Consider the following 14,795-nt stretch of genomic DNA (forward strand, 5'->3'; position numbering starts at 1 on the left):
AATTTATTAAAAAATATTCATGATAATTTTTTAATAAAATTATTTAAATTATATGGTGAGATATTACATGATTCGAATTACGCATAGGGAAGTTTGAATTACTCTGATTCAAATGATATGGTGAGCAATTTGAATTCTATACAATACTCTTCTGCCCATTTTTGATAGCTCATGAATATTTTTTAATAAATTTATTTAAATTATACCACAAAAAAATATTGTATTCTATGCAAAATAATTTAAAAAATGGCTTAAAAGATGTTAGAAGTACTATAAAAATTTGTAATGTCCTAATGACTTAGGACATTAAAGAAATACTCCACGTAGTCACTAATAATTTAGAAACTAAAGAAAAAATATTTTTATCATGTATTTACCTAAATCACTAGAATATTACAAACTTTTATAGTACTCATAACATCTTTTAAGCTATTTTTTAAAATTATTTTGTATAGAATAAAATATATTTTTTAATTATTTTGTATGGAATAAAATATTTTCTTTCATTTCTAAATTATTATTGACTATGTAGAGTATTTTATTTAAAATTTGAGTACATGCATGTATTTACCTAAGTTATTATAACATTACAAATTTGTATAGTACTCCTAACATTTTTTAAGCCATTTTTTTAAAATTGTTTTGCATAGGATAAAATATTTTTTGTACTATAATTTAAAAAAATTTATTAAAAAATATTCATGAACTATTAAAAATGGACAGAAAAGTATTGTATGAAATTCGAATTGATAGCTCATTAACATTTTAAAGAAGTCTCGTAATTAAATATTTTGTTAGCTTTTTTTAACGTATGAAATAAAAATATATATTTTTTTAATTTTTTAATTATTAATTTTTTTAATAAATTTTTTTAAATAAATTATTAATTTTTTAACAGCATAATTCGAATTATACCATGAATTACTGTGTGTAATTCGAACCAAGCTGGTTCGAATTATGTGTGTGCGTGTGTTTGTGTGTAATTCGAACCAAGCTGGTTCGAATTACGTGTATGCATGTGTTTGTGTATAATTCGAACCAAGCTGGTTCGAATTATGTAGAAATAGAATTCGAACCAGCATGGTTCGAATTATATAAAAATATGATTTGGCTTATTGCTGAAATGATTTTCACTTTGGCGTATTTACGTTACATGATTCTTGACTTGGCTTATTAAGGTTTTTTACCCTAGTTTTAATTTATATATTATTATTATTATTGGATATTAAAAATAAACAGTATTTGTATTATTAGTATTTTTTTGATCTTCCTCAACTCTAACTGTGATTAGGTCGAAAAGCTCGCTCACCTCGTTAGAAACAAATATAATCTAATAAGTTTCTATCCGATAGTGTTATACATTGAGATCATCATAGGAGAATTAATTTTAGTGAGTTAATAATACCGTGTTTAGTCACCACAGGAGTATTTTTACATAAAATTATCAATCAATTATGTATGACTTCTGATGAAAATAATATATTCAACATGAATGTTGTTTATTAGGTAAAAGATAACAAATTGACAAAGAAAATTTATTACCATGGGTATATTCATTTTAACAAATATTCTTCTATCGAATACTATAAAAGTTACATTGGTTACCCTAATTTCTACAGATCTAACTTCCATTGACAGTAGTAGAATGCTTAAATTGAGTCATTTCTAGGCTATGGTATTCGTCAAATAAATAACAATGACATATTCATCTATACCTTCTCATTTTGAGTACATTTATATATAAAAGAAATTATACATAAAGAAAATAAGAGAAGAAGAGTTGAAATAACAAGAGGAATAAAAAATGATGATTCTTAGAGCAATTCTAATGGGATCAATTTTAGGTATCAATTTTGATCCTACAGTAAATGAACTGATTTAAAATTAAAATTTGCGTTGGATACCATTTTTGACATAATACTGGTATCAGGAGTAGGGATGTTAATGGGACAGGACGGGGCGGGGGATGCCTTCCTGCTCCCCATCTCCGCCCTCATATTTGCTCCCCATCTCCGCCCCATTCCCCGCCGTGGGGGAATATTGTTCCTCATCCCCATTCTCTACGGGGCCCATTTCCCGCGGGAACCCCATTCCCCATCTACATAATAGTTCTAACTAATTATTAATTTCCATATGAATAGAGCTGCAAGTATCTATCTTATAAAAAAACTGCAAGATTTTATACAAAAAGTCTAAATGACACGATGGTGACTTCTTTCGAAATAACGCAATGGGGGGACACAACGACGAGCCAAAAGACAAAACAGTGGATGAGGTGGGAGACGCGGCAACAGAGAGGAGAATGGACACGACGGCAGAGTTAAGAAAAGGAACGCTGCAATAGAAATTATAACACAGTAAGGGTGATGACACGGTGAGGTGTGACGATGCGGTGAGAAGGGTGACGAGGGGGTGGCTGCAGAGAGGTTGGATAGAGTATGGACAACCTTAGAGATCTCTGAATTGAAAAAGTGTTATGCAAATAAAGATTAGGAGTTTTGGGTTTCTATATATATGTTTGTGTGAGAAATGACTAAAAAACATATATAAAAAAATAAACTATTAAGGATAATTCAGGGAATTCATAAATTTCGGAGAATAGCGGGGACGGGGCGAGGATCCCCGCTTGGGTCCTTCTGGGAAATTTTGTCCCCCATCCCCATCCCGCGGAAAAGATTCCCCACAATCGGATCCCCATTTGGGGCAGTCCCCGCAGGGATCCCCGCGTCTCGGGGAATATTGGAGTATTTAAAAATTACGAATATTGGATCCGATCCGATGATTTTAGTGTGGATCAAATAAAAATTTTGGCCATAACCGATGCGCGTTCACCCCTATATGGTATATAATTATTAATTTTGTAATTTTATATTTTTATTTTATTTAAATTTTCACAATTTAATTAAATTTATTTAAAATAATAAAAAATAATTTAAAATTTAGATTGAAATAAAACCAAGTATTTGGAGTGAATGAGTGATAAATTTTACATTAAATTTCAAATCAAGTCTTATGATATATAGTCCACAAATATTTATATGGCATCTTGTGAAACTTAAAATAAAATAAAATTAATACCAAGCATTAGAGATACTCTTATAAACTTGTTTGACCATCTATATATAAAAGACCATAAGATCATGATTATCTAACAAAATTAATTTATATTTATTATATTCAATTTGAATAAGTAAAAAATCATTTTATTTTCGTTTGGTCCTTAATTCACATGATTTGAATTTGACTCAATAGATATGATTTGATATGATTTGATATGATTATTAATTGAAAATATCTCAATTGCCTATTTTATTCATAAATTTATTATTTTAATGACTAATAAATTAATCAAATTAATTAATTAATACACATAATTATTATAATTAATTTGATTTAATAAATTAAAAGAAATAAATTAAAAAATACTACCAGAATATTAAAAAAAATAAATTAAAAAATACTACTAAAATAAATTGATATAAATTATAATAAATTGTGTGATATTTAAATATCTAATCAAATTAATTAGTTGATATAATTAATTTATCGTAGTAAATTATATTTAATAAATTAAAAAAATAAATCAAAAAATACTTTCAAAAGTATGCTACATCAACTTTATCATTAAGTATAAAAATCTAATTTTTATATAATAAAATAGATAGATAAAATAGATATAGAATAAATAGAATAGATAGATAAATTTACTAATTACTTACTGTATCTTTAATTAAAAATTAAAATATTTTATTAACTCAAATATTTTTATCCCAATAAAGACCTAATTAAAAAAATTAAAATGATTCAAGAAGATAATTAAAAAGAAAAAAGGGTATAAAGTCTCCGTTGTAAATTTGATAAACGTAAATAAAAACCCTAAACTAGTAAAAAAAAAAAAACCCTAAACCTCACTAACAAGAGTTCTGACTGCAGGTATTGAAAAATAAATAAATGAGAAAATTAATATAAAATAAAAAATTAAATATAAAATCCATAAACCCCAACACACACCCTATGCGATGCTATGCTCTCTAATCCAGCTCCGCCGCTACGCTACTAGCTCCTCTTCCCCACTCTCTCCCCTCCACAATCTCCGCCGTAAACGTTTCTTTTACTCCACCGTAACCGCCATGGTGCCCCACCCCAAGGACGAGGCGTACTTGAACGCCGCCATTCCGAAGCGTATCAAGATGTTCGAGTCCATCCAGGCCGAGCAGAAAACCCAGCGCCTCTCACTGTCGCCGGATCCAATCAAGGTCACACTTCCCGACGGCACGGTCAAGGACGCCTCCAAGTGGCAAACAACGCCGTTCGATGTGGCGAAAGAGATTTCTAAGAACCTCGCCAACAACGCACTCATCGCGAGGGTCAATGGTGTGCTATGGGACATGGCCAGGCCTCTCGAGCAGGATTGCGAACTCAGGATCTACAAGTTCGAAGACGACGAAGGCCGCGATACGTTCTGGCATTCTAGCGCTCACATTCTTGGCCAGGTACTAACCGTTTTCTTCAATTCGGAACGTTTTTCGATTTTATTTCTTTATTATTCTGTTTGATTTTGGAGTTGATGGTGAAAATGACGGTGGTTTTCTCTTTGCAGTCGCTTGAGATGGAGTACGGATGCAAGCTCTGCATTGGGCCTTGTACTACAAGAGGAGAGGTGAATTGTTTCTTTCTACTTTGGATTTAACTTGGTTTAGGATTCAAAATATGTAGTTTTCTCGAGAGAAATTTCATTATTGCCAATCATGCTGTTTGTGTTGTTACACTGAGTAATGATATAGCATCGTCAAAAAACTCGGAAACATGTTCCTGCATACTAAATAGAGTAAAAAAGGTAGATACTTCCAATGCCTTGAAATCTTAAACAGCAATCATCTTCAACTCGCTCTATTTAGTAAGTAGATGCATACTTAGGAGGATAGATCATTTCTCTGGTTTTATTATTTTGTTGCAATATAAATAGTATGGATGAGAATGTGGATGTTGTTGCAGGGTTTCTATTATGATGCGTTTTATGGTGACTTGGGATTGAATGATGATCATTTCAAGCAAATTGAGGCTGGGGCGTTGAAGGCAGCTGGGGTATTTCTCATCCTTCTTTTCTGTGTGTTTATGTGTGCATATTTATAGAGTTGTTTCTTGTTACTGTGTGTGTTTGTAATCAATAGCCAATAGTTGTTAGATTGTTAGATTGTTATCTATTAGCTTGACAATTTTTGTAATAATGTATTGAAGGTATTTCAAAATTTCTGTGGCTTTGAGAATATTTGTACTCTGCCCAGTATGCTAAATTGCTAATGCAAAGTTTTCGGATTTTTTTGAGTGTTATTGCTCAGTATGATAAGTTTGTAGTTCCCTTAATATATATGATGGTTGATGAGCATTATGCTTACAGGAGAAACAACCTTTTGAGCGCATTGAAGTAACACGTGATCAAGCACTTGAGATGTTTTCAGATAATAAGTTCAAGGCAAGCATAGCAGTGTGTAGTAGCTCTGTTATCTTTTGCACCACATTATCATATTGATCTGAACAACACATTGCCTATTTGTTTCTTCTGTAGCCTATGATATCACAATCTGTTGCTTATGCTATGTTCTTGCTATTGTCATCAGGTTGAAATTATCAATGATTTGCCTGCTGATAAAACTATCACAGTATACAGATGTGGTCCACTAGTAGATCTGTGTCGTGGACCACATATACCCAATACTTCCTTTGTTAAGGCAATTGCCTGTTTGAAGGTATTTATTTAAATTTTGTTTATGGATATGTGTTTGACAAAGTTTGATTTATTTGGAGACATGTGTTAATCACAAGTAGTTTTGTTATTGGTGGTTTTGCAATTCTAGGCTTCTTCAGCATATTGGAGGGGGAACAAAGATCGGGATACTTTACAAAGAGTTTATGGCATATCTTATCCTGATCAGAAGAGTTTAAAGGTGATCTTCATTTCTTTGCTAATTTCTTTGGAATAGAATATCCAGCTGTAAACTGAGCTGTGACAGATTGAATGATCAGTTTCCATACCTTGTGAAATATTACTGAATAACCAACTAATAGCTGCTAATGGCCTGCTATTCTAGATGCTCATTTGATGTTTGAAATTATGTGTACTGCTACAGAAGTAAAATATTGCCTGCCAGTAATCCGACGAATAAAAAAGAATATAGATTATCTATTACCAATCTTGATGTTATGATTTTATATCTTGAAATTATTTATATCTTGAAATTATAATTCTGTTCCAGGAATATTTGCTTAGGCTGGAGGAGGCTAAAAAGTATGATCACAGGATTTTGGGAGTGAAACAGGAGCTTATTTTTCATCATGAATGGAGGTATAAAAGGGTGTACTTACTGTCTTTTTGCAGCTCTTAGTAAGCCTCGTTTTCTGATGCATCACAATTCATCTTTTTTTATGCCAGCCCAGGAAGCTGGTTTTTCCTTCCACATGGTGCACTAGTATACAACAAATTGATAGATTTCATACGGAGTCAATACAGAGTCAGGCGATATCGAGAGGTTAAACATTGGCGTAAAGTTTCTTGATATGGAGAAAAGTGATTTTTTATTCAAACACTTAATACTTTCAATCATCAGGTCATATCTCCAAATGTATTTAACATGGATCTCTGGGAGCAATCTGGTCATGCTGCAAATTATAAAGAGAACATGTTTACCTTGGAGGTATATTTTTATGTGTGCAAGACTGTGTGTTGGAGGACTCGTCTGTCTGCCTATGATATTTTTTTTGTTTTGATGTATCCGGTTACTCATTTCTCAGCTGCTTATTTTATTTTATTTTACTTTTTAAATTATTGTTGATCTGTAGGTATGAAACTAATAAATGAGTTTACATAGTATCTTTTTAGTATTATTGGTATTCACAGTACCTTCTGTGCTTTGAATCATGCATGTATTTTTGTAAGCAATCAAGCTATCTATCCAAACTATATCATGTTTGATCTGTTCTAGATTGAAAAGCACGAATTTGGGCTGAAACCAATGAATTGCCCAGGGCACTGCTTGGCCTTCAAGCAAAGAGTTCGCTCGTACAGGGGTAAGTACCAATTATTTTGACATTTATGTCCTTAGGTAGCATCTCCTATATATGCTTACTTGGTGTGGCTGGGGTATTCAAGATTTTAACATTGAATTTAGGATAATAAAGAAAGTATGTTTTTGTGATCTGATATATAATAGACAAATTGGTACATGGTTGAGTCTACAATGTTCAAAGTGGACATAATGAAGAACTAAGTTAAAATCTTATATGTGTAATTTCATCTCACAATTATTTAATGGTTCTGCAGAACTTCCTCTTCGCATGGCTGATTTTGGGGTCTTGCATAGAAATGAGGCTAGTGGTGCTTTGAGTGGATTGACGCGTGTTAGGAGATTTCAGCAGGTATGTTCTTCCCCCAGCTGCTAAAACCAGAGACATTAAATGCAAAGTTGATACAAGGGATTTAACTCGCTCTTTTAAAACATTGCTTTATTTATTTTTGTATTTTAAACTTAATTATTTCCAAATAAAGTTTAGTTGCTGTCTTTCTTTTCTTTCTATTCCAAATAATGTCGAGGTAGGCATAGATTCTTGTGATTCACAGAAGATCCTTTCAATTTATAGGCATATGCACTGCAAATTCCAAGTATGGAAATTCCTTACAAGAGATTTGAAGTACATGTTTGAGTTGCAATTTTTATTTTTGTTTTTTATTTTATATTTTAGTTTACATTTAGTGCAGAAGCATAGTAAGGTCCCTTGAGTTGGAGACATTAGGTTTCTGAAACAAACCAGTTATTAGGGGTTTTGAAATTCCCTTCAGACACTTGGACTCATATTAATGTTCATATAGTCATAGTTGTAAAAACATCATGAAAATTTGTTGCAGCAAGGCAGCTGATGGTTTTTCCAATTATGTAATAATTGCAGCTCTAGTAACATTGCAAATTAGTTATCTAGATCAATTACAGTGTTTTTAGTTCTGATTTCTGCTCTGTTTGAGGTCCTATCTTGTTAACAGCATTTCCTTAAAATATTGCACAGGATGATGCACATATTTTTTGCAGGGAGTCTCAGGTGAGTTGATCTTCAAATTTGTGAACAAGAAATTTTTCTCTTTTGAGTTGAGGGTGGAATTATTAATATGATTCAATTTACAGATAAAGGATGAAGTTAGAGAAGCCTTGAAGTTCATCGATTATGTCTATGAAATATTTGGTTTCACATACGATCTCAAGCTTTCAACGGTATGCTCTTTATTGTTCTTAATGTGCTTACATGCCTCTTTTGATGTTTTCAAAAAACCTATTCAGGCTGTTGATAGTATCTTATCTGCATTTGCCTATACACCAGTAGGTTTGGTTTATAGAACTCCATTAATTCTGGCAAGATAAAATTATAATTTTAAATTTTAATGGTGATTCTTCTTCTTTCGTTCTTTCTTGTTGATAAGTTTTATGTAATCAAGATTAAAAATATACAAAATCTCAGATGAACGACCTCCATATTTCCTGATAGTGTTAAAGCTTCATTGGAAACATCATTAGGTTCAAACCCCATGTATTTTTCTACCTTGATGGCATGTTTTCTACCTGCCAAAGATGCTTTATCTATGTTGCACTTTTCCGGTCAATAGTTGGGTTTCTGGATGTGATTCCAAATTTCCAATTGAATGTTATATGGGATTTTATAAAACCAATGAAGTTGGCAATTTGCTAGTAACTTTATGTTGGGCTTCATGATTAAATTCCTTGCAGCACTGGTTCTCATGTGAATTCCTTTTACAAACTTTGTTTTCCTTTCTTAGTTTTCTGGTTCTCATCCAAGCAAAGAAGTTTTGTTAATCTGTACTGTTGTTCTTTCTGCAAATGGTAACATCTATCTTATTATTTCTCTGTTTATCATCCTCTGCGTGTGTTGAATACTTGAGTAGAGGCCTGAGAATTCCTTAGGAGAAAAAGCAACATGGGAGAAAGCTGAAAGTGCCCTTAAGGAAGCTCTGGATGAATTTGGGAAGCCTTGGCAGGTAATTATATCATCATTTTTATGATTTCAAGAAGTCTTTAATTTCTATTATTAAGTTCATAATGTTGCTTTGATCATATGGTATGGCTATAATTCTGATTACAATTGATTCAGAATGGGCAATCAGCAGTTCCTATTGTATAAAAGTTGATGAATATGATTGTGATTACATGTTTACCTGCTACATTTTATTTTTCTTGACTATAGAATCTGTCATTCACTTGTAAACCGTGATCTTTGTGCTTATATCTGAATAATTCCTTGCAGCTGAATGAAGGGGATGGTGCATTCTATGGACCAAAGATTGATATCAATGTATCTGATGCATTGAGTAGGAAATTTCAGTGTGCAACTTTGCAGGTTTATACCGTAACTTGATTTACATTCTCACCTGAGTAAGCTTTGGATAACTTAACTGGTAGTTTGCTGTGTTTGCTTGCAGCTTGATTTCCAACTACCTGATCGTTTTAAGTTGGAATACTCGGCTGAGGATGAAGCCAAGATTGAGAGGCCTGTCATGATACACAGGGCCATTCTAGGATCTGTTGAGCGCATGTTTGCCATACTTTTAGAGCACTACAAGGGTAAATGGCCCTTCTGGCTAAGTCCTCGTCAAGCAATTGTTTGCCCTGTGTCAGAGAAATCACAAGCTTATGCAGAGAAGGTACATTACTTCTAGGTTCTATTTGTTGTAAATTTATCACATAAAATGAGTGGGATGATGTGTACTGGATATATCATGGGATAACACTATTGGGAATTATAATTCTGTGGCATCCTATGTTAGTAATATATAAAGCTATTACAACATTGATGATCTTCATGTTTTCTTAAATACTGCGAGCTTCTCTGCATATGGTTAAAATTGAATCAATTAGTTAGCTTTGCATTATTCTTACTTTTTATTGGGACACTTGTAATTTATGGCTTGTAAAACAAGTTGTTCATTTATTAGATAACATTTTCTCGTGCTGCCATTTGATAGGTGAATGATGAAATCTACAGCAAAGGGTTTCATGTTGATGTTGATTTAACAGATAGGAAGATTCAAAAGAAGGTGACGAAATCATCCTGAATTGATACTTTGGCTATAGTCCAATGTTTCATTCATTTGATATGACAATAATGCTAACATTGTTTTGAATTTGATCTACTGCGCGATGAAATGTTTACAGCTAAGTTTTATTGTGTTCAACATGAATTCCTTTTATAAAAATTATCGTGTACAACATATTGAGAAACCAAGTTTTCAATTCTTAGTACTTAGTATTAATTTTTCCCCATTGACCTGAAAGCTTAGCCAAATACATCTATATGTAAGCTGGGCGTATTTAATGTTATTGGTATCTTTGTGTGGTATGTTTACACTTCTTTAATCTTGCAAATACATCTATATGTTCTGAATTTTTAATGGGAGGCCAATCGTATTAAATGAAAAGTAAACTTTTACTTCTATTTAATTTGTTCTAACTTTGTTATGACTAATCTCTTAGCCAAATAAATGTCTTAATTGAAAGTTATGCCAAGCTGCAGGTGCGAGAGGCTCAGCTAGCACAGTACAACTACATCTTGGTTGTTGGAGAGCAGGAAGCTGAAACTGGACAGGTGCTTCTTATTTACGCTTTGTGATAAATAAATTGCTAGTCTAATTCAAGTTTTACTCTTAGCCAATCTTCTAGCTACGTTCCCAGAACCCGACTAAGGTGTCTTCATATGCATTTCATTGTGTTTTTACCCAATGCTGTTGTTGAGCCTAATTTTAGCTGAAGTCTTTACAAATTGGCTAATTGTAGCGAGACAACGATTAAAATCTAGATCCTCCTATTAATCCTTCTAATTGCGAGAAATTATTGCATGCTCCCTGAGAACATATATTTTGTGCTTCAGGAACATGCACCACTAATTTTAGATTTATATATACAACTTTTAAAATATTATAAATTGAAATTAGTGATTATGCATGTTCTTGGAGGTGAATTAAATGTGTCCCGGTAGTATGCTATCCAAAGAAAATGTACAATCTTGTATAAAAGGGATAAAAGGTCCCTAACCATTCATTGCATGGACACATATTTTTTAACCAAAATTAAATACTTATATATAGTTTTTTTGTTGTTGGAACACAGGGTACTTGACTTATGTCACTCTTTTTTCAGTGGTAAAAGCCCTATAAGTACTTAATTTTGCTTAGAAATTTATGTCTTCACAAAAACATGGTCAGGATTTAATCTCTTTAGAATATACAGACATAGTTTCCTTGATTAGCATTAGGGAGGAAAGTAAGGAAGAGATGCTTTAGGACTTGCGAGATAACGGTCGAGCCTGAATGGTTAGACGTTTAGTTTGGCCAATTGTTAGATACTTAAGTCATGCAAAAATACATGACAACACTAAGATGCTTGTGCTAGATTTCAATTTTGTTGGATTACTCTTTCAGTTAAGGGTTTTCTATCAAAAAGCAATTTTCCTTAAGGTATGTTTGCAGGGCGGTAAAAATGGGGTGAAAAATTTCGTGTATGAACTCTCTTAAATTCGATCCCTGAACTTCCTTACCAAATTTTTTTCTTCCAACCAAACCTTACCTTATTTCTTTCATTTTTTCCGGTTTATATAAAATAGGCTCCGGATTGTGTGTTGCTATCTTTCCTTCAATCTATTAACTTCCTTGTGGAAAACCTAAAACCTTACTTTTCCAGGTGAGCGTGCGGGTAAGAGATAAGGCGGACCTTACCACTATGAGTATTGAGGGCCTGCTCGAACGGTTCAGTGAAGATGCAAAAAATTTCCGTTGAAACTTTTGTGAAAGCTGTTGTTGCAAAAAATATTATTTTTGTCATTTATATTCTCAACCTAACAATGTAGTATGATTTTAGCTATGGATGCCCACTGTTTTTCCTAATTGTTATTGCTAACATAATGTGAATTTTGTTTATACTTGTAACGCGCTGATAGATCCGTGTATTGACTGCTAGAGTCTAGACTACATGCCAGACCTGATTTGGTATTTGGTTTTGGGGGAACAATCATTTTTATTATTTAATTTTATTTTTTTCTCGTTTGAATTTTTTTCATGGTAAACTGATTTTTAAGTCAATACAATAGTATAATCTGACCACGCATACCATATTGGGAATGGATTTTCTTAATTGTTAAAAAAAAATTTGAAAGAGTAAAGTATGATTTTTAATCATTAATTGTTTTTTCGTTTATGTTTTTTTTTGTTCTACTTATAAAATTAATGATGAGAGATCATATGTTATTCTTTTAATTGTTAAAAAAAATTAAGATCCATTCTCATACGTTATCCACTTCATGCTTGATGGATCAGCATTCAAATCTATATAGGTTACTTATACTTAGGTATATATTTTCTGTGGTTTGCAAAGTTTTGAAACTATCTAATATTTAATTCAAATTTATTATATTAACTTTTTTTTATAGTTAATAGTTGGTCTATTTTTTTGTTTTTTTAGTTTATCTATCTTGTATTTTAAAAGAATATATTAAGATTATAAATTGAAAAAGGTTTTATTAAAAGTATAAAAAAAAAAATTTGATGAATATGTTTTGTATCTATCTTGTGTTCTAAAGGGCACATGTTAGTTAAGTCTTTTTTTTTTTTTTAAAATTTTATTCCAACTATGGATTATCCCAATTCCCAACTTTAAACAATGTGAACCACCACTTTTGTCCATCCTCTTCTAATCAAAAACCAACCGCTATCATTCTCATCCATTGCCACCATCCTTTTTATCTCCACACTATAACCACCCTAAACCCTTGACGCTAACCACTGGCCACAACCCTTCCCCCGGAACACTACCACCTGTTGCACCCATCGCACTGTACCACCTCACCTACCACAGCTAATGCTCCTAGATTTGGTAGCGGTTCCATTGTAGTTGCCAAGTCCATAGATGGAGAGAAAGAGAATAGGTGGAAGGAAGAAAATCAAGGAGAGAGGAAAGTGACAACAATGGTGAGACAGGTGGAAAAACGAAAGTGAGGGAAATTAACTACTACTCATATTTCAAAGATATGCATCCCAAATTCCCAATGAGGATAATGTTAGTTTAGGTCCTCAACCTCATACGAGAAAGTCAATCTCATTAATGTGCATTTAACATGGTAAGATACGCAATCCTATAGATAAATGGCCTTTTATTATTGTTTACCCGGAATGATAGATTTCAAGAACTTTTTTCCCTTATTTTAAATATTTTTCTGCATTACATGTATTTAATTCTCTAATATCTAGCAGGAGTAATATTTAATGGATCGAGTACCCACTATAGAGGTCATGATTAGTGAGAGTAAACATGGAGATAATTAAAGTTTGAATCCTGTTAGGGAGCCAATAGAGTATTTGTACAATGTGTACAATGGGTTATTTATTTGGTCCAATATGAATTAAAAAATGAACATCTAGGATAAAATACTACTAATTTCTCAAACACAATACACCCAAAAAATACTATCCAAAATAACCATTCAAAATACTATCCAGAATAACCATTCAGGTACCAGGGATAATAAACATCTAATAATTTTGATCAGGATAAGGATATTTGAATATTATTTTTCCTAAATTTCTATTTCCCAAAATGATCATTTCCTAGTTGAAAAATGTCAAAAATGACGTGTTAAGATTATATTAATAACATCAATGTGAGTTGGTCTGAGTTGAAAACTTATGAATATAGTTATTCCTGTTGAGAGATTCTCTGTTAGGACTCATGTACTATAATATCCCAAATTCTGTTAGGTGTAGATGACAACAAGCTACCAGTAAAATCTAACATTATTTAGAAACTTAAAACTTTTGTTAATCTTCGGTGTAGGTACTGAAATCAAAATTTAGAGCATGCATGCGATGTTCCAAAGATGTTTCAACGATAATGATATTAAATCCTTATTTAGCATTTTCATGTCACACATAATGAGTTACTTTAAAACTGATGGAATAAATATTTTTCAAGCTTCAAACTTTAACCTACTATATGAAAAGTGGTTTTTGGATTTTGCACATTATTTTTCACATGGATTAAATGGATATCACTAAACTAAGAATGAAAAAAAACGTTACTTCAACTTACACGTTTTAAAGTTCATAAATTTTGTTATATTCAACCGCTTTTGGTATTCTCATGTTTGAAAGATGATATAAGAAACTTAGTAGTGCAACTTCATACGCATTATGTTTGGCTTGACATTATTTAGCACAAAATCTCATATCAAATATTTAAAACAATAATATTTGAGAGACAAAAAAGAATTAATCAAAATAGTTCAAATTTATTATATTTAGTATTTATTAATTCTCATTACAATTAATTGTTAAATAAGATAAATTTGGACTGTTTTTGTGTCTCTTGAGTATTACCGTTTTTAAAATAAGTTTAATTTTCTGCCTTTATCATGCAAAGTTTGAAGAAAAATTAGGGATGTGCACGGATAGCGGGTACCCGATTACCTGTCCGAACCCGAATCGAACCAATTAAATTGGTTCTAGAACTAACGGGTAATCAGGTTTAATCCGAACCAAATCGATGGTCTTTGTTAGTAATTGGTTCGGGTATCGGTTCTGGGGTTGTGGAATCCGAACCAACCCGCGAATCCGATCATATATTAATTAAATAAAAAAATAAAAAATATATATATGACTTTTTCATTAGACAAAAATTATTCATTATTAATATGTTTGAATTTTAATGAGTTTAGTTTTTAATGTATTTGGTGTTTAACATGTTTGGATTATT

At 32.0% G+C, this 14,795-nt stretch overlaps 1 protein-coding gene across 2 annotated transcripts; it reads left to right on the forward strand.

Annotated features, from left to right (window-relative positions):
• Positions 1-3,988: 3,988 nt before the first annotated feature.
• LOC107643382 (Threonyl-tRNA synthetase) lies at positions 3,989-11,968 on the forward strand. Of its 2 annotated transcripts, XM_088488669.1 has the most exons (20): positions 3,989-4,493; positions 4,601-4,660; positions 4,996-5,085; positions 5,399-5,473; positions 5,619-5,747; positions 5,856-5,945; positions 6,255-6,343; positions 6,431-6,527; positions 6,606-6,692; positions 6,981-7,065; positions 7,319-7,413; positions 8,056-8,088; positions 8,172-8,258; positions 8,945-9,037; positions 9,304-9,396; positions 9,479-9,700; positions 10,022-10,093; positions 10,570-10,641; positions 11,733-11,847; positions 11,910-11,968. In XM_088488669.1, exons 1-19 carry the CDS (start codon positions 4,020-4,022, stop codon positions 11,826-11,828), a joined length of 2,139 nt encoding a protein of 712 aa, XP_088344795.1. In that variant the 5' UTR covers positions 3,989-4,019; the 3' UTR covers positions 11,829-11,847; positions 11,910-11,968. The 2 variants fall into 2 exon arrangements, with proteins under 2 accessions (XP_088344795.1, XP_016202498.2); XM_016347012.3 differs by having other exon boundaries at positions 11,733-11,968.
• The last annotated feature ends 2,827 nt before the right edge of the window (positions 11,969-14,795 follow it).

The sequence above is a fragment of the Arachis ipaensis genome, chromosome B5, assembly GCF_059453495.1.
Source record: "Arachis ipaensis isolate K30076 ecotype BB chromosome B5, ASM5945349v1, whole genome shotgun sequence".
In the NCBI taxonomy this organism is placed as follows: Eukaryota; Viridiplantae; Streptophyta; class Magnoliopsida; order Fabales; family Fabaceae; genus Arachis; species Arachis ipaensis.

Coding starts and splice junctions, on each gene's coding strand:
- LOC107643382 (XM_016347012.3), top strand. CDS start 4,020: ATGCTATGCTCTCTAATCCAGCTCCGCCGCTACGCTACTAGCTCCTCT. Junction 4,494..4,600: donor GCGCTCACATTCTTGGCCAG/GTACTAACCGTT, acceptor TTCTCTTTGCAG/TCGCTTGAGATGGAGTACGG. Junction 10,094..10,569: donor ATAGGAAGATTCAAAAGAAG/GTGACGAAATCA, acceptor GCCAAGCTGCAG/GTGCGAGAGGCTCAGCTAGC.